The sequence below is a fragment of the Thermobia domestica genome, chromosome 5 (assembly GCF_964235325.1).
Source record: "Thermobia domestica chromosome 5, izTheDome1.hap1.1, whole genome shotgun sequence".
NCBI lineage: Eukaryota > Metazoa > Arthropoda > Insecta > Zygentoma > Lepismatidae > Thermobia > Thermobia domestica.
In genome coordinates, this window is record NC_137458.1 from 160,799,051 (window position 1) to 160,820,187 (window position 21,137).

The 21,137-nt window shown below is 36.7% G+C and overlaps 2 protein-coding genes across 6 annotated transcripts in view; one reads left to right on the forward strand and one right to left on the reverse strand.

Moving 5' to 3' along the window:
- Window positions 1-996: 996 nt before the first annotated feature.
- LOC145685298 (protein GVQW3-like) lies at window positions 997-1,614 on the reverse strand. The gene has a single exon (XM_081757668.1). It carries the CDS (start codon window positions 1,612-1,614, stop codon window positions 997-999), a length of 618 nt encoding a protein of 205 aa, XP_081613794.1.
- A 2,838-nt stretch (window positions 1,615-4,452) lies between these two features.
- LOC145686217 (sushi, von Willebrand factor type A, EGF and pentraxin domain-containing protein 1-like) overlaps window positions 4,453-21,137 on the forward strand; it is a 290,964-nt gene continuing 274,279 nt past the window's right edge. For 2 of the 5 annotated variants that reach the window (XM_081759275.1, XM_081759276.1), the window contains exon 1: window positions 4,455-5,266. In XM_081759275.1, coding sequence (XP_081615401.1) covers window positions 4,748-5,266 — 519 coding nt within the window. In that variant the 5' untranslated portion in view covers window positions 4,455-4,747. Of the gene's footprint in view, window positions 5,267-21,137 lie in introns of all 5 variants that reach the window. The other 3 variants (XM_081759274.1, XM_081759277.1, XM_081759278.1) reach the window with 2 other exon arrangements.

Sequence of the window (21,137 nt, forward strand, 5' to 3'; positions counted from 1 at the left end):
ACTAAAGGGATGAGGCAACTGGCTGCGTTCAGAAAAATCGTACATCACTCTTGTTAGATCTTTTAAAGTTCAGCCATAGAAGAGTTAATCCAGCAATGTGACATATTGCACTAATTCGTTCTCCATTTCTTCGGTAAATAAAGGAAAGAAAAATCCTCAATTCTCCTATTAGTAATGAGAATGCGTAGGATACAAAAAGTCAGATAATATTTAGACCATTTACAAATTTTCCAACCAACTTAGTTTATCAGTTTCTTGCAGTAAAAAATGCTTGTCATCTACGAGGGTAACTTGAAAAGATCTCGGCTTACCCTTCATGAAATGTTAGGTCAAGGTATTGTTAGGTATTGTCAGGGTTAGGTATTGTCAAATATTAGGTTAGGGTAGCTTCATATATGTTTATAGGATCCCATACCAAACATTGAACTAATAGAATTTTATTAATGAAGACTGTTGACATTTAAGATTAAAGAGGACAAAAAGTAGCATTTCTGAAACCTGAATAAAATAAGCATGCGTGCTGTTATTCAATAACTGCAGATTTAACTGCCTCAGACTTTTATGTTTCGAAAACTAAAACTTCACGAAAACTCAAATCGATATACTTCTGGAGACGTGTTTTCCACGCCTGGAAAGCATCTTTAAAGTCCTCGGCTGGAATGGCTTTTAAAAACCTTATAACATGGGCTTGAATGTTCTGCACGGAGTCCCAATGTTTTCCTTTGAGGTGTCTCTTCAAATGGGGAAACAAAAAAAAGTCACTAGGAGCCAGGTCAGGACTATAGGAGGGATGGGGACCACTGGGGTTCTGCTCCGGGCCAGGAAGTCGACGACGGTGAAGGCGGTGTGACTTGGTGCATTCTCGTGGTGGAGTTTCATTGAGTCTTTGAAGTCACTTCGAACGCGGGCAACCCTGCGTTTCAGTCTCTCGAGCACTTCTAGATAAAATCGTGCGTTGACAGGTTGTCCTGGTGGCACAAACTCGAAATGGATGATTTATCGAACGTCGAAGAAGACAATGAGCATGGTTTTGATTCGGGATTTGCTCATGCGCGCCTTTTTGAGGCAGGGGGAGTATGAGGTGTGCCACTCCGCACTCTGCCTTTTGGATTCTGGATCGTATTCGAACATCCAGGATTCGTCTCCAGTTACGACCAAGTCTAAAAAGTCCGGATCACTTTCACACAATGCCAACAACTCCTTGCAGCGCAAAATTCGAAGTTCTTTTTGTTCGTTCGTTAACACCTTCGGCACAAGTTTCGCACAGACCTTTCCCATTTGCAGGTCCTCGGTCACTATCCCATGTACCGCAAATGTTGACATGTTTAGGGTGTCCGCGATTTGTTGAATGCTTACACGCCGGTCTGAGCGCAACACTTTACGCGCACGGTTAACGTTGTCGTCGGTCCTGGCCGTTGCTGGGCGTCCAGAACGGGGCTCGTCGGCGACCTCCTCCCGACCCTCCTTGAACGACTTGTGCCATTTTCCGACCTGGGATCTTGACAAACACTCCTGCTTGTAGGCCTCTTTCAGCATCTGGTAAGTTTCCGTAGCATTCTTACCCAACTTGACGCAAAATTTTATGGAGTAGCGTTGTTCGAGCGAACCCTCCATCGCGCTGTGTTACAACTTGTAAAAACGTGCTTCACGCGGATCGACATGCACATGCTGTCACTGCTCGCAGCAGACTGACTCCGGGAGCGTTTGGAAGGACAGAACACCCACTACTTTTTCCGCGCCGGCAGCGCGCGCTGCGGTGGATTGTTGAGTCAGGGTAGCATCATGCACATTACTTTCATAATGAACCCTGTATATATATATATATATATATATATATATAAAATCGAAATTCAGCACCGTAACTTGGGGGAAGAGAGGGGGAGAAAAATAAAAATTCTCGAAAATGACAAATATCGAAGTGCACTTTAGTAATAGTAAAAAGTGACTGACCAACGGAACATATTACTGTGTTTTCTTAATTTAACAAAGCGAAGCGGGTAATTGAAGCTAGTCTTAAATAATTGGCATTAGTTTATCTATTCTTTCTGGACTATGTATCAGTAATCAGCAGTGTTTCTTCAAGACTTTTTTTTTTGGAGGGCACTGCCCCCTCCGGAACTCGGAAAGTGCCCACCGGAGGAGATCAAAATAGTACGTCTATAATATAATCATAAATTGAATAGTACCGCCAGTACCCATTGGAACACTAAGTGTGCCCCCCGGAACATTTTTTTCTGAAAGAACGACTGGTAGTCAGTAAGAGAAGTAGGCGACTCACAAAAATAATTTTGAGTTGTAATTTAGCTTGTTTGTTATTACATTATCCATGTCGGTCCCGGCGTCCTCCACAGGGGACATAAAATATGACGACATTATTATTGCTTTACAAGTTTAAAATCCGACTGGTAACATTGAAAACTATTTACAAGGGATGATTCATTTATGATTATCCCTTGTAAGCAGTTTTCAATGTTGCCAGTCTGATTTTAAAGTTATAAATCAATAATAATGTCGTCATATTTTGTGTCTCCTGTGCATGACGCCGGGACCGACATGGTTAAGCATAAGAATTTTCTGCAATGTAATTATTTATGTTTAGAATAATGATATGTAACACATTATCCCCCCCTTCCGAAATTTAGTACTTGCCGAATGGGTTCTAAATTTGCTGAATACTAGAATTCGCGAAGGGAAAGTGCAACCCCACTCTTATAGTAAACGCCTTTTTTATGTTTTCAACACGTACACATTGTTTCATCTTTTATGGGCAACATAATGAAACTACTTTAAAACTAACAGTGTTATTTTTATGAGAAGAAAGTATGTTAGCGCAGAAAAAGAAAGCATCTGAATATTAATTTTAGGCTTGTAAATCTGGAGATTAGATATAACTATGTCTGAAGTTTTATTAATAGCTGTTATGTTAAGCTAAAATTGATTTGTCCTTCTACTACTTCGGCTACTTAATGACTCACAGCAATTTACATCCCACAGCTTATGCATTTTTCATGCTGTAATAACTTCCAGGGTTAAAGTGAGACCTCGCGCCCACCTTAGTTCATTATAGCGTTGTACTGATTTAAGCTGGTATAAACCAGAGGTTCACCCACGGGGTCCACCGGGTCTAGAGCCCTTAAATCTTCCTAACTCAGCATACGTTTATACATTTTCTCAATAAAACTATACTTGCTTAACAAAGAAATGATTGATGTAGCATGAAAATTTGATCTTACATTTCATCTTACTCTTTCTCTTGTAAAAACAACCTAGTTCTATCATTATTTTTCTGAAAATATAGGTGGAAGTATTTTACAATTACTTACCGTCTTTTCGGGTGCAGAATAATACACGTTCAATACTACATAGACGTAGTGGCTTGTAGTGTTGGACACCTCCCTCCCCCCAAAAGCTTAGACTTTTCCTAACAAAAATTTCTGGGTGTGTGCCTGGTATAAGCTCTACAAAAAGACATACGAACTTTTCCATGCCAATTTAAAATTAATGGGGGAGAACAATTTGTATCTACTAGAAAGATTTGAAGATTTGCAGAACGATTTTTCATTTTAAAAATAATAAATAAAAGACTTAATTACAACTTTTTGAAGATTATATTCCAAAAATTCCCATGCATAATTGAGTGCCTTTTGTTTTAAAATTACGAAAATAATATCATCATTTTGAATTCCTGCCCTTCAAATTGTAGAATTTTGTACTGAAGATGTTTTCAGTTTGAATTTCCTTTGATTGACACACACATTTTACTTTCAATATGAAAATTTTGTTTTCCACATGTTAATATATGTACTAGTATAATTTCTCCACTTTGGAAAACTGGATCAAGAATCAGCCTTCATTTCTGTCGTCTATGATGCACACAGTTGACAGGATCCATAATTAAAATAGCCTATAATAATAATAATAATAATAATAATAATAATAATAATAATAATAATAATAATAATAATAATAATAATAATAATAATAATAATAATAATAATAATAATAAATACTGTCAAAAAATATCCAAGAACTGAGTTTCGTGACACGCTGTCGGTACTCCTTGATTAGCTTGGCAGAGAGGGAAGAGTAGATGACTCATACTGATTGTTGCAGAATTCTCTCGTCTATAATATTTCAATAAAATGTTTGCAAATTACAGTTCAGTGAAAGTGACTTTCTAGAGCTACGTCAAATGTTCAAATGTCCGCTGTTTTTACAACTCATTCTTTAAGCGTAACATGTAGCATTCGCTTACCAAATATTTTTCTCAGCCGTCTGACTGTGATTTTTTGGTCTAAGTGGGTGGTATGTTGAGTGGAGAGTGTCATATATCAAAGCACTGAATTCTGGGAACATCATTAGCCCAGTGACATTCACTGCAGCTGTCATTTAGTTCTTTTTCTTTTCTTTTTTTCTTGATATCATTTTTCTTTCCTCTTTACTCGATGCCTTCTGGCAGTTTCTCAGAGTTGATAGCACGTTCAGTAGTGTTGCTTTTAAAGTGTAGAGGAAATCGTGCGCCTTCTAATATAAGCCCTTCGTATCTCTTTATCTTTTATTTTTCTTATAAAATAAACACAGTATTAAGGTTATGTCGTCTAAGTTCATTGAGGTCAAGAACATCTCACATAGGTCAATGTTCTAGTAGAAACATTAATGTCTGCCTCATATTCGTTAAACCATCCCAAAAATTAGAAAATGCTTTAAAATGGTTGTTTTCCGGACACAAATAGTATAGAAAATAACCATGTATGCATTTAATGTGCGTGTTATTGTGTTGTTGGTTTGTTATTTTTCTGCAAGATGCCAGGAACCAGTTACAAAAGAACCTGAAGAGATATTTGTTACTAGTGCGCCGAAAGGTGTTACAGACGTTATAAGCATCGAAGAAAGTAACGTCTTGAAACCGAAAGTTGAAGTATTAGGTGAAGTGTTAAAGAAACATGTTCAAAGGCTAAAAGCAACAGCAAACAAAAAAGTGGATTTAATCTTTTTGGTTGATTCTTCAGCGAGTGTGGGTGCTCAAAACTTCTTCAACGAATTAAAATTTGTGAAAAAGTTACTCGCCGATTTCACTGTTTCATATAACACGACTCGTGTTTCTGTTGTCACATTTTCCTCAAAGAATCGAGTCGTCCGCCATATTGATCACCTGACAAATGCAAATGTTGACAACCACAAGTGTCGTCTGCTAGAACGTGAACTTCCGAGTATTACCTACACTGGAGGAGGCACTTATACACTAGGTGCAATGTTGGAAGCCCAGGTACGTTGAATTTGCATGAGGTTACAATCTTTAGACCTGTAGGTTCGAGAGGTCCTTGGTTTGATCCCAGATCATGTGAGGTAGTAATATGGTTACCGGTACCAGTTTTTACATTTTCTCCTTGAGTTTTACGTTTTCCCGACATGTTTTACATTATACAGCATGATTCAAAATGCTGTGAACGGTTACAACATCTTATAACTTTTTTTTTTTTTATTAATCATCCAAATAGCTTCAAATCTTACAGTTAAATACTGAAACTGTACAAGTTTTTGTGATAAAAAAAATGAAAATAGTACATCACAAATGTTCTATGTGGGCCCCCTTTGTTACCCTGCATACATCAATTTGGTATTCCAATTCCGCCCACACCCGTTTCGATTTGTTTGCATCAACAGTTTGCACTGCAGCAGTGATGCGCCCTTTCAGTTCATTCACATCTTGGGGTAGAGGGAGTTTGTAGACAATGTTTTTAGATATCCCCACAGAAAAAATCGCTGGGGGTTAAGTAAGGTGATCTTGGTGGCCAACGTAGAAGTTGATTATCACTTTTACCTGACCGCCCAATCCAGCGGTGTGGTAGTCTGTTGTTGAGGAAATTTCTGACATTGTGATGAAAGTGACATGGAGCTCCATCCAATTGATAGATGAAGTTTGCACTGTCATGTTCGAGCTGTGGCATAAGCCACGTAGTAAGCATTTGTAGAAATGTTTGTCCAGTCACAGTTCCTTCGTCAAAAAAGTATGGACCATAAACTTTTGAAGATGAACTTGCACAAAACACATTCGTCTTCGGTGAATCACGTAAAATTTCACAGATTTAGTGAGGCTTCTCAGTTACCCAAATGAGAACATTTTGTTTATTCACTCTTCACGGAACGTAGCCTCATCACTGAAACAAAGTTTGCCAAAAAAAAAAATCATCAACAGCACTGCACAACTCTTGAAACGACTCTCAAAAAGTCTTGCGACACGTGTGATCATTAGGTGTTAAGTGTTGTAATAACTGCACTCGATACGGATACATGTTTAAATGTTTACGCACTACACGCCAAACAGTTGTTTGAGACGTTTGAAGCTCTTTGCTAACTCTCCTTGTTGACTTTTGTGGGCTGCGTTGGAAACTGGTTCGAAACCTTTCGACATCTGCCTCAGAAGTGGACGGCCTACCGGGCGATTTTTCTTTATAAATGTATCCCGTTCTGTGGAATTTGTCATACCACTTACGTATGGAGTTCTTTGATGGTGGATCTTAGTAAAATTTTCTGCGCAACTCGCGTTGAACACTAACAACAGACCGACAAACGTGAAACTGTAACACGCAAAATGCTCTCTCGGCACCACAGGCAGCCATCTTGGAAATAATCACTCTGCCACCTAGCGGATAAATTTTAAACTACTACGCTCGTTCCAAACAAAACTTGAGGATAATATTGAAAGTATTTTCATAGGGATTTCATTGTTGATAGAGTATTATCACTTATAGAACGTTTCCTTGTCGTTCACATCATTTTGAATCACGCTGTATTTCTATCTTTCCCATAAAACGATTTCTTCCGTTTTCTAATAAATAAAGGAAATTCCACTTCTGAACACTTTAAATGTTTTTATGAGTTAGTGAAAAAATAGAAAAACTGATTTCTCAAACACTATTAATAACGCAACCAACTGTATTAACTTAGTATTCAGAGACAAAATGCAACAGATGACTTTTAACCTTCTACCTAACCGGTACCTCAAACTTATGCTTAAGAATAATTTGGTTCTAACATCTTAGCCTTCATCTGTCAACACCTAACCATATCACAGTTTTATTAATCGCTGTATATTGATATCAGAAACAGAAAGTTTTTATGAAGTAATAAAAACAGGACTGGAAGTGGTTATAACTTTATATATGTCCAGCAAGAATTTTTTGAACATAAAAAATATAATATGGGACTGTTAACCGATACAAATTCTTCATTAAAATTAATTACAATTAAAAAGAAATGAAAATTTATGAAATATACTTGGTTCGTTGGATTTGTGTTCAGCGTCCCTTTCAGCACCGGGCTTATATGAGACGAGGACCTCAGCTTGATTTGAGATTTGAATCACATGAGTTCCCATCGGAACTGTAATGTGCTTTATTTATTTATTTATTTTTTGAAAGTCTCTCAGTTTACAATTAAAATTATTTTACATTACTATGTGATATCATATACATGTGTTCGTTATATCTAAATTCTGGATATCACTTATCTCCCTTTTCTAACCTACTTAAAAAAGGAGTTTCTTGTTTGACCTGTATGTATGTATGAAAGGTTGTTCGCGATTATATCCAGAACAGTTGGTCACATCTCCATGTGGTTTCCACTAATCGAATAAGCTATTTCAATACGAAGGTTCTAACATATCAAATATTGAAAAAAGAATTGGTAATTAAATTAATTATATATATTAAAAAAAGATGCACATTATTTCTGCAACGCAGATGCTGGCTGGATTAGCAATTCAACATTGTCTCGATAACCGTTGGTCATATTTCGATAAAGTTTTCACTAAACCAAGGGGCTATACCCATTGCTTATAACAAATATTTCAATAATTTTGATAATTAAGTATAACTGACTTAAAAAAAATAGAAGGTTCTTAATTCAATTGTGTGTTTTGTGTATGTTCAAGCATAACTTCGACATAAGTGGACCGATTTTGTGATTTTTTTCTTTTTTTGGGAAAGGGTATACTTCCCCTGTTATCGCACGTAAATTATGTCAGGATCTGATTATATCTTTTGGAGCTAGATTATGAAACATCTCAACGAATGCAGTATTAATATCGTAAATAACCGACTTCAATTTATATCTTTTCACGCGTAACTGACATAGACGCAGCGATTTTAATGAGTCTTCTTTTCTTTGAAACAGTATACTTCTATTGAATTTCCAGGTAAGTACATTCATTAGGATCTAATGAGTATAGTTGCAGCTAGATATGAAACTTATCAATGGTTGACAGTATTAATGTAATTATTTTGTGTGTGTGCTAATGCATAATTCCGTAACGCTTAGATCGATTTTTTAATGAAAGTATTTGTTAATGCATGTTTCGTAGGCCGACCAATTTTATAGGAAGTTAGTGTTTTATTGCTGGTTGAATTGAAGTTCAGCGTTCCTTTCAACACTGAGACTATGATATGAACTCCCGCAGAGTCTTCCATACCTAAAATATGTTCTACCTTTAGTTCAGGACCAACTAAGGAAGTGAAGTAACGGAAAATTGAAAAAAAATAATAATGATAAACAAAAGAATAATAATCGACTTCAAAAAAGCACTAAACAGCAGAACTTCTTTTAAGAAAAGCAATATTAACCGACTTAGAAAAAAGCTAAAAACAGAAAATAAGTCATTATTATTATTATCGTTAAGAATTTGGTTTTTTGAAGATACAAGTCAGTTAATATTTAAAAAAGAAACGTTTTTATTATACCTACAAATCATAAAAATCTCCTCTTTTCCTCTCTTAAAAGCCTGGCAACCCTAGTTTTTAGTGGGCAATGTCGTGTTCGTGCACTGAGAAAAAAAAATGTAGGTGGCATACTTAAAAACGTAGGTTACATTCGTAATTCCTGTAGTTTCTGGACTTAACGTACAACCGTATATAACATCCTGCAGCAAACGTATAGCTGAAAAAGTATGTATTATACGTACTGTCTGCACAAGTGCAATGACGTCATTCGTGTGACGTTATCTGCAGTAACAAGTAGGTAATATCTAGCTTTGTGACGTCAGGGTCGTATGTAGCATGTGGGTTAATAATGACGACATACACTGACTATCAGGACGGAGCATGATTTCAAGAAGTATGCAATATACGTTCTGTACGTATGTTTCTTGCGTTCAACCCCGAGACAGCATCTATATTGTACTTGTGCCCCATACGTACGACTAGATACAGTATACGTATTGTACGTATGTATTATACAGATTTTCCTTATGTCGCACACAGCTTGTCCAGATACAGCATACAGAATATCCGTATGCACCATACAGAGTGCATATATGTAGCTTACAGACTGTCTGCATGCAGCATATAGATTATACGTATGTCGCGTACAGGTTGGCCATATGTAATGTATAGATTGGATGTATATAGCTAATAGGTTGTCCATATGAAATATACAGATTTTACCTGTATCGAATACGTATTGCCTTCTTGTAATGTATGGATCGGACATATGCAGGATCTAGAGTGTACGTATAGTGCACCATTATTAAAGTGCTGCAACATACTGCAAAGTGCATGATACATTCTTACTGTAATGTTGTCAAATATTGTTTTACTCTGTATGAAAACAAAAATAGCTTAAAATATGGTTGATCTCCTTTGTGCCAATAATAATAAAATTAACAATACTACACTTTTCAAATCTTAGTTTGGAGCAGTGAAACTGTCCAAAGAAATATATTTACCTGCAGGGTGTCCTATAAGTTTGGGCTTCCTGCTAATTCGTTGGAAAGCTACTGCAAAGTCAAGTGTTGAAAAGTGACACAAGCGTTAATTTTAAAATTATGGGCACAAAGCAGGGGCGGATCCAGGACGGACTTCTGGGGGGGGGGCGGTCGGCGGTAATACTGCTACTTTTAAGAGCTCCAAACTTGTTATGGATGGGTTTATTTATATATAAAATAAGAAAGTTTCCTCTTGTGGGGGGGGGCGATCGCCCCGATCGCCCCCCTCTGGATCCGCCCCTGGCACAAAGGAGGTTAACCATATATTAAACTATTTTCGTTTCCATACAGAGTAAATCAATATGTGATATATTACTGTAAGAATTTATCATATGGTTTGCAGTTAGTTAGTTGCAGCACCTCAATAATAATGCAAAATGCACAGCCTTATACAATCCTATATTCAAACTCAAACAAGATTTACGTACAATCATTTATTAAGCTGTTATCATCCATTGCTTGTACGATATAAAGATTATTTTACCTCATTCTTTTCCTTAATAGTATCTTCTACTAAAGTGCAGTTGTTACCACAAGAGGCCTGAATAGAATTTTCCAGAAATAACTTCTCTGTACATTTTAATTAACAGGTATTTTTTTTTTTTAAATGTCGCAATAATTAAAAGTGTGGTGTCAGCCGGAAACGCATTCGCTTACAATATTATTCCTACTCAGTACTCGCCATTAAAAATGAAACACCAAGAAGGAGACTGGGTAGATGCGCCAAAGTTCCCAGGCCGATACCTAATAGTAAGTGCAGAATACTCTTAAACGTTCGCTGTATTCGCTGTGTGACAACGTGGTGACAGCGGAGGCGTTGTGCAGCCATCGACTAAACATATTTATTCTTCCCTGCTATAGACATTCTGCAAATTTGGACTTTCCTGGATGCATCCTTCTTAGTGCAACATTTTAAGGAAAGAGCAATTTAACAGTCTCATACATTGCTTAAAGAAAGAGCAATGATTCTCAGAATTACTCGGAAGATATATATACACAATAATTTAAAACGGTTATTTCAAACTTTGCAATTCAAAGCACGAAAAGAACTATAGATAAAGGAACACTGATTTTAGCCAAATAGTAATTAGTAAACTCAATCACACTCAGTACCATTAGTTGCTTGGTGTTATCCGTAAGTCAGAGATCACGGTATCTCATTTCGTGTAGATTTTTGCATTTGTTTAACGCTAAAAATGTATTTTATCGCTAATTGAACCCAGTACCATATATATACCGACAGGACGTACCTTAGTCACAAGGTGACATGAGTGAAACACTAAACTATTCGATTGACACCTGCGGCCTTGTCAACACTAGAGAAAGTTACAAAGTGATTAAGTAAATACGGAACATAGTTCATACAAAGTATAGCGATGTATGAAGTCTCCGTTTCATACGACTTGGATAAAGGATACATCTGAAATAGCAACAAAGAAATATATAATGATTTCTCTGGATAATTTGGATTAGTCCAGAATTCGAACACACACACGCTGGTAAGTCCAACATTTTTTTTTTAACTTCTTTCTTCGGATTCCCAATAAAGTTGACTACTGAAAAGCTGAGTTATAGATTCTGTATTAAAACAACACCTTCGCTAGACATGTTCAGTATACACATTGTCTTACATACAGAACAATACATTAGTTATTAATGCATGTCTGAAATAATAGTGCTTCGTATAGAATTTTACTTCATCCAATCGCAATAGCACAAAGATAAAAAATATTGCTAGGGATAATGTTCTTATTACAGAGAAAAAGAATTAAAATGACTTAACATTAACAATCATTTTCTTTAAACAGAGATAATATTTTATTATAATTTATGGAAGAAAGAAATAATTTGTAGTACAGTATCTTTATTAGGGTTATATATTCGTACAAAATAATGTAAGTACAACTGAGTCTGTCTTCAGAAAGGGCGTACTTTTAGCCACAACCTACACTGCTTCTTTTGACTGTCTTTCAAGCAGAATCCTGGTTTGATGCACGAAATACCTGCAACAAAAATCAGAAAATATTTAAAATGTTATATTCAGTGTGCTTAATTTGGTTGTACTTAACAATACAAAGTATCTTAACATTTTTGAGATTAAATGGACAAAATCTGTTCGGTCAGGTATGGACTTTTGGGTTGCACGTAGAAAAACTATGAAGTGTTTATTGATGCTGAACAACAACTCAAAATGTATTACCATTCAAAAGTAAGTGGGTACCTCAATGGTGTTCGGGCTACCATGGGGTACCTAATGTCTGTATTTTTTAGATATATGAAAATATATGTCTCTAAAATGTAAGGAACTGACATCTGTTTACCGAAAACCTCAACTCGGTAAGCCTTATGGATATCGAGATATGGGAAAATAAAGAGCGACACTACAGAACTGTGGAGTTTGCGTACTAGATGGTGCAGTTTCGGAAACGTAATTACGAGGGCTTACAATAACCTCAAAAGTAGTTTCAATTAAATACACTACACACACGCCCTGATGGGGGTTTTCGGGTACCATGATATTCCCAGAACTCTCATTTCTAAATATTCTAAAATATGTCTTAATAACGTTTTAAAGAACGTTAGAGGTGTGTGTTTACCGAAACCGCAAGTCGGTACGCCTAACAGTTACCGAAATATGGTGAAATAAAAAGCGACACCATAGGTACGTGGAGCTTGCATATTAGACAGTACAATTTAGAAAATTAATTAAAATATGACTATCAAGATATTGTCAAATAAAGGGAGGATCCATATAGTTATGGGGTTTTCGTGTTAGGTGGTAAAATTTCCGAAACCGGTCATGTAAAATTAATAAGCATCAGTAGCAATTTCATCTTAAAATAATTAGGTATTTCCATGGAGTTTAAGAACATCATGGGGTCTACCAAGATTAAATTTTAAAAGTTTTGTAAAATATATTTTGACATTTGTAAAGAGTATTAGAAATATGTATTTACCTAAAAGTTCCAGCTAGTACATCTAGCAGCTAGAGAGACACCATACAATAAAAGCGTATTAGATCTTGAAATTTCAGAAAACAATTATTGATCCTAACAAAAGTTAAATAAGATGGTACTTATATGGGTTAAGTGAGAACCTCAGACTCGTCAGTACAATTTCGATCGAAAGATTAATTCAGCTCTAAATTTTCTTTGGACAATTCCAAGCGTTCATCGGGCTCTGAAATAAAGTGAACATTTTTTGTCAATATCTAATATAGCAAGCGAGATATAAGGAATTATGTATTTTATGACGTCGTAAAAATAGAGACCCACATGGATTTGTACTTTTGAGTATTTGCTGTAAGAAGAAGAAATTTCAGAAAACAACCGTATATACCTTAATAGACAATTAAATGGGCGGGGGCACAGTGGCTTAGTGGTAGAGTGCTTACCTCTGGTGTATTGGGTTCTTGGTTCGATCCACGGCCAAGTCAGTTTGTAGTGGACATCGTATTCGTGGGTTTTCTCGGGGTACTCTCCTCCCACCTTTGCATTCCATCAATTCTGTCAACAACATTCACTTGCTTTAATCATAATCTCCCTGAGACTAAAATGCATAATCGTGGGTCGCTACACTGAAATATTTCCTTTTATTTAATTTTAAAATTAAATAGGGAGTTAAGAATGATCGTATTTCTATGGGTTAAGTGAATACTCCAATAGTTTCTGCAAAAAAAAAAAAAAAAAAAAAAATTAGTTAAATACCCTACCACTAAGCTACTGTGTCCCCGCCCACTGAATTGTCTATTAAGGTATATACAGTAGTTTTCTGAATTTTTTTCTTATAGGAAAGACCCAAAAGTACAAATTCATAAAGATCTCTATTTTCACGTCATAAAATATATAATTCCTTATATCTTATTTACTATCTTAGATATTGACAGCGAATTTTCATTCTTTTGCACAGCTCGATGAACCCTTGGAATTGCCTGAAGAAAACCTAGGACTGAACTAATCTTTCGATCGAAATTGTACTGAGGTACTGATTTAACCCATAGAAGTACCATCTTATTTAATTTTGTTGCGACCAATAATTGTTTCCGAAATTTCAAGCTTTTATTTCAGTGTTTCTCCAGATGTTAGATGTACTAGCTGGAAGTTTTGGGTAAATACATATTTCAAATACTGTTTACAAATGTCAGATTATATTTTCAAAAGCTTTTAAAATTTAATTTTGGTAGACTCCATGATGTTCTAACACCCCATGAAGATATCTAATTACTTTAAGATGACATTGCTACTGGTGTTTATTAACTTTCCATGACCGATTTCGGAAATTTTAGCATCTAACACGAAAACCCCTTAACTGTGTTGGTCCTCCCTTTATTTGACAACATCTTGATAGCCGTTAGTCATATTTTAATTCAATTTCCGAATTGTAGCGTCAAGTATGCAAGCCCCACATACCTATAGTTTATTCCCCCCCCTAAAAAAATCAGTTCTTTACATTTTAGAGACATGTATTTCCATATATCTAAAATGCAGAAATTAGGTACCGCATTGGAACCCCATTGGAGTACTCACTTACTTTTGCATAGCAAGGTAAAAACGCCAGTGGTTCTCACTTTAAGTTTGAAAACATACTATTTTGTCTCTTCTCTGAGCATCGTGAATCTGTCGGAGCTGTACCATAGTTGGAAAGACTCACTGATCCTTCCTATAGTGACCATGTAGTCAGAATTCAAAAAGGAGTAGCCCTTGAAGGAAAAACAATATTTTAAAATCCTTGCACCAGTAGTCGTCACCTTAAAATCAAAATGTTCCAGTAGTAGTCAGGATTTTCTACCAGTGTTCATCACTCAAATAACTTGACAATTTATTCAAAAACGCACTGTGTATCAGTTTAGGGTTGAGAATACAATATAAAGTAGTAAGCTTAATAACTTTGCATCACTTTTAGCACTCAAGAAAGAAAATAAAAACGTTTTTACATACTTTTTAAAGCAATTTCAGAAAGAAAAATGTTAACTGAATTCAAAAGTTAACTGTATATCACTTCCACGTTAAGAGTACAATATTAAATACTATGTTTAATAACTATACGTCACTTTAAACTCTCGAGAATGAACATAAACAATTGTACATACATTTTAAAAACAATCTGAGAAACAAAATAAGTTAACTGAATTCAAAATTTAATTATACATCACCTTAAGCTTAAGAATACACTATAAAATGCTGAGATTAATAAAAAATGAAATCTTTAAGTTTAACGTCCCACGGTTATGCCGGTTAGGATAAGGAGACGGTGATAATGAGAAATGAGTGAAATGGTGGAATGAGCAAAGTGGGAGGAAACGGGAGAACCCCGAGAAAACCCACGAGCAAGGTGTTTGTCCACCACAAAGTCCACACGGCGCGAGTTGGGATTGAACCAGGGACCCCAAGCACCGGAGGTGAACGCTCTACCACTGAGCCACCGCCCCCCCTGAGATTAATAACAATGCATTACTGAAGAATGAAAACAAAAATGTTTTAGCTACCTATATTGTATTTACATGTTATTTCTCATTAACATTTTTTTTTGATAACTCATGATCAAGTCTAGGGATGCGCAAGAGAAAAGATTTGAGGTTGTCTCCTCTCGAAAAGGTGCCGCGAAAGTTGTCTCGTCTCGAAAACTGGATCCGTTTCTATTGGAAAAGCTCTATCTTGTCTCGAATTTCGTAACAAAAATTGTCTCGTCTTGTCTCGTGCGCATCCCTAATCAGGTCCATAGCCAAAAACTTCATTTCGGAGGGTGCTCGATAGGGCTTTGGGATATCCGAATTTAGATATAAATAATCGATGTCGACAAACTATCGAAACTTGTTCGAAATATCGAAAAATACAGCAATATCGAAATACAAACAATATCAAAAATCGAAAATATAGAAATATGAAAGAGATCAAAAATATGGATATATCGAACAAAAACGGATATATGATCTTGGAATACGATTTGGTGGAATAATGAGGGAGAAAAATAATCATTGATTAAATATTAAATTGAAAAGAAATAAGAGCCTGACGCTCAAATACTTATCTATCCGGCACCCATCTTGATCCCCATAAAATATCATGAAGTGCTTCATTGATTCTAAACCCAATAATAGTAATTTAACAATAAACACAATATATAATTTACTACGCACCTTGAAATGTAGAAATTAATGATTGTAATCCCCAGCTTTCCAATAGACCTTTGATTTCTCCAAATGAAGATTCGGATATCTTGTTTCTTCTCAAGCAATAATGGGTTACAATAATCAGTTGCAGTCCAAAGCCAAGTCACTAAGTTAAGCATAAAAATAAAAGAATTCATTAGTTAGATGCATACAAAATCCTACGCATGTAAATCCGAATCTACTTGTATTAAATTGTAAATTTAAATAAACTAAATTATACTACAGTTATAGTGACATCAAACATACATTAAATAAGGTATACAGGGTGTCTCAAAAGTCCCCTGACATAGGGTAACTCTGTTATTATCAGAGTTACAACAGAATGTAGGAGGGAAAAGCATATCCAATTATGATGTTTTCAATCTAAAGTGAAGGAATTTTTAAAATCGGATGACCCGTTTGCGCTGTACACTCTCTATGCGCCCAATGTGAAATGAAAATGCAACGTTGCCATTTACCTGGACCCACAACAGAAGTGAGTGAAGTTACTGTCTTTTACGCTAACATGTCGATGGCCAGCCCCCGTTTCAAACAGTAACTTCATTCACTTATGTCGTGGGTCCAGGTAAATGACAACGTTGCATTTTCATTTAAAATTGGGTGCATAAAGAGTATACAGCACATTCATCTTGTCCGATTTTTTAAAAAAGTGTTCACTTTAGATTGAAAACGTCATATTTCGAGATGTTTTTCCTCTTACATTTTGTCGTAACTCTGATAATAACAGAGTTACCCTATGTCAGGGAACGTTTGAGACATCCTGTATACATCATAAGAGGTTCCTTTCTTAATTCTACACGGATGTGGTTTCATTGAATGTGAGGTGGGTGATACACATTAGGCCTTTTGGGAGTACGTCACACGGACGACCGTAATTTTGTGTTCAAAATTTTTATGAACTGGTGGGATATGTGATACATATGGCCACGGGCTAGAATTTTCTCAGTATGTCAAATATGCAATCAGATTTCATGCAGCTTAATTTGGTGAAAAGCTATTGCCAATTGAACGTTACATTTACCTCTTTCTTGCAGATGTTGAACCATGCCGTTAGCACGTGAGGAATGGATCGAAATAATCAAACTGTGGGGCGGGAGGAGTATATGTGCAGTGGTTGCCGATTGCAGAGTCATCCACAATGTGACTCTGTGTCACATGTTTCAGTGTCACAGTAATTAACTAAATTTGAGAAGACGGGCACATTCGTGAACATACATCGTAGCGGTTCAAACTCGCGGGACCTTGTTCCTTCCCCATTTTGAACCGGTACATGAAAATGCCATTTACTCCATGTTTGCCTGCGCCGATTTTGAAAATTCCTTCACTAATCGATTTCTCCCGTTGAGTACTACAAGAACCAGTTAAAATCTCGCGGGCCCTCTATTCTTCCCCATTTTGAACCGGTACATGAAAGTGCGATTTTTTTTCATGCTTGCCTGCGCCGATTTTGAAAATTCCTTCACTAGTCGATTTCTCTCGACGAGTACTACAAGAATCAGTTAAAATCTCGCGGTCCTTTTTTCTTCCCATTTTGAACCGGTACCTGAAAATGCGATTTTTTTCATGTTTGCCTGTGCCGATTTTGAAAATTCTTTCAGTAATCTATTTCTGTTTTCGAGTACTACAAGAATCAGTTAAAATCCCGCGGGCCCTTTTTTCTTCCCCATTTTGAACCGGTACATGAAAATGCGATTTTCTTCATGCTTGCCTGCGCCGATTTTGAACATTCCTTCACTAATCGATTTCTCTCGTCGAGTACTACAAGAATCAGTTAAAATCTCGCGGTCCTTTTTTCTTCCCATTTTGAACCGCTACATGAAAATGCAATTTTCTTCATGCTTGCCTGCGCCGATTTTGAAAATTCCTTCACTAGTCGATTTCTCTCGACGAGTACTACAAGAATCAGTTAAAATCTCGCGGGCCCTTTTTTCTTCCCATTTTGAACCGGTACCTGAAAATGCGATTTTCTTCATGTTTGCCTGTGCCGATTTTGAAAATTCTTTCAGTAATCTATTTCTGTCGTCGAGTACTACAAGAATCAGTTAAAATCTCGCGGGCCCTTTTTTCTTCCCCATTTTGAACCGGTACATGAAAGTGGGATTTTTTTTTCATGCTTGCCTGCGCCGATTTTGAACATTCCTTCACTAATCGATTTCTCTCGTCGAGTACTACAAGAATCAGTTAAAATCTCGCGGTCCTTTTTTCTTCTCATTTTGAACCGGTACCTGAAAATGCGATTTTCTTCATGCTTGCCTGTGCCGATTTTGAAAATTCTTTCAGTAATCTATTTCTGTCGTCAAGTACTACAAGAATCAGTTAAAATCTCGCGGGCCCTTTTTTCTTCCCCATTTTGAACCGGTACATGAAAGTGGGATTTTTTTTTCATGCTTGCCTGCGCCGATTTTGAACATTCCTTCACTAATCGATTTCTCTCGTCGAGTACTACAAGAATCAGTTAAAATCTCGCGGGCCCTTTTTTCTTCCCCAAGCCAATATTTTTTTGTATATTTTGAATGTATTCAAGTATGGAACAAAAGTATTATATAATTCCCTTAGTAGGCTTCTCAACTTAATATTTTTCAACTTAAATTTTATTTATTTTAATTATTTATTTTCTTGTGACTCAATATTAAATTGCAATCGTTCATTGGGGAGAAGGGTGGCCATTCTCAAATATATAAATATAGTATTCTTAAAATTTATGTGTTCTCGTACTATTAGTTTCTTCCACTAGACCTGGAAATTGCAAAATTAATACCTGGAAAACCTGCAAAATTCAGGGAAATTGAGTTCCATATTTATGTATGAACTCTGCTATTTACAATTTTTTTTTTTTTTTTTTTTTTCGAATAGGGAGAACTGTACGAAAGGGTGGTTTGAGAATAGTATAACAGTAGGTTTCTGGGAGTGTTGTTCGAAATGAAATCTTTAAGTTTTACGTCCCACTATTATGCTGGCTAGGCTCAAGATGACGGGGTGTTGTTCGGTGGGGGTCAATGTTGCCAATTTTGGGTAAAGTCGCTAAATAAGGGGAATTCGACCTCAACGATAGCGCAGGGTGACCATAAAATTTTCAGTTAAAAACGGGACAGGTTCTTGCAACACTAGACTTTTAGATCTACCTTTGTTCTTATCAGTGCCTTGATATCAGAGTTCCCCCTCTCTCTCTTCGTTACAGAGCGGGTACTTATGAAAGAGGAAAGACACGTTGAAGTTTGTTTAACACACAACCAACTGCTAAAACCTCTGCTGCCTTTCGAGCAGTACTGCGAACTATAGAGTATGTTTAATATAGGGATTTTCAGTTCAATTTTTGCCGCTTTGTTATTATTAATACTTTTAAAAGGAGTAAAGGTACTGGGTTTGTTATTTACTTCTTTCATTTACATAAAACGGGACGAATACTACTTTTTTCCATCTACTGACGGGACGGCCGCGACACGCCCCTAAAACGGGACTGTCCCGGTCAAAACGGGACGTATGGTCGCCCTACGATAACGACAAAAAAAAAAAAAATCCGATTGGAGACTTTTTTGGGTGATTTTTAAATAACGATTTACCTACTTACACATTTAGCGACTTTTTGCTGCAAACAAAATGTTCATCTGTAGAGAAGCATTATTAGTTCAAAACAATTTTTACGTTCTTTTTTTTCTGTTTGTTTGTTTTAATCAGCGCAAGTGATGAAGAGTTTGGAAATACAGCGTACTCACTACTCCACAATCCTGCATTGTTATGTTACCCTTGCCCTCTAACGAAGAATAACTACAAACTTGATGTCCTTTAGTTCGCAGAGTTTCCGTTGAGAGACACACGTAATACATCATTACCGATAGCAACAAGATTAGCTATAGATGCGTGAAAAAAGGCGAAGAAGGTGTTTGTTATATTTGTCCTCTGGGGTCTTTTAATTATTCTGCACTTTTTCTTTTACAAAAAATTGCTTAACGTAAGTACTGTAGTGTTAATTATTTCGGAACTATTTTGACCACAACATGAACAAAAGTACCCGAAACATCCTGAAATGATCCCTGAATTAAAGGATTGGTTGCGCCCTGTTTACAAAGATGTGAATAGAACCAGCGGCGCAAATCTGTCTTCAACATTGGGGGGGGGGGGGGTAAGACCGTTACCATACTTTTTTTGGCGATGTCCAAAATACTTATGAAGTTGAAAAACAATGTTGTGGAGGATCAGAGTTGTCTTTAGCGTTAGGAGGCTGCAGATTTGAGGCTTATTCTGGGGGACATCTCACGTTCCTTTGTAGCAATCGGACAAAAATCATCAAATTTCTCCCAAAAAACACATTTCAAATCGGATTATTTGGGAGAAGTCCCCCTCAGTTCCAAGATTGGAGGGGACATGTATCCGTCATCCCCCCCCCCCGGGATTTGCGCCAGTGAGTAGAACATATTGTTTAGTTTACATCTACAACTTTTACAATGCTTATAGACAATGAATTTCTCGATTATTTCTTATAGCGACTTTTCACCCAAAATTGGAGTCGTCACCTCTCGTTTCGCAAACTTATTGCCAACATTTTAGAAACTGGTTGCGGGGAGAGCTACAATGGATGATTCAAGTTATTTCGTCGCTTCCGCTGTGAACCTAAGTACAAGATTCCAAAAGTCACATTTTTTTGGTTCCAAACAATATGTCTGCTGGGTGAAAGCATAGACTGGAATGTGTTACCTTTCCTCCCTTATCTTTAATCCCATAGTAGCTCCTTTCCCAAAGTTAAAAAAATGCAATTCTTCCTTTCTTAATAGTACTTATGACCCAAAGTATTACGTAAGCATTGTATGTTACTTATGTAGCTCACAGAGCCGCAGCTATGGGCGAGCAAGCAAAGCACGTGTCCCGGGCGCGTGGTTGGAGGGGCGCCTAAAAGAGAGGTTATATATTAGTACTTTTCCTGGCGGTATTTAATACTTTTCATCAGAGTGCGAAATCATGAAATCAAAGTGAGAGGAAAAAATGAAATGAAATCTTTGAGTTTTACGTCCCACGGTTATTGCGGTTAGGCTAAAGGAGACGGTGATTATGAGAAATGAATGAAATGGTGGAATGAAGTAAGTGGGAGGAAATGGGAGAACCCCGAGAAAACCCACGCACACGGTGTTTGTCCACCACAAGGTTCACTTGGCGGGGCTAGGATCGAATCCGTGACCCCAAGCACCAGAGGTGAACGCTCTACCACTGAGCCAC

What these genes read in the sequence shown, in the direction of transcription:
- LOC145685298 (XM_081757668.1), bottom strand. Translation starts at nt 1,614, where the DNA reads ATGGAGGGTTCGCTCGAACAACGCTACTCCATAAAATTTTGCGTCAAG.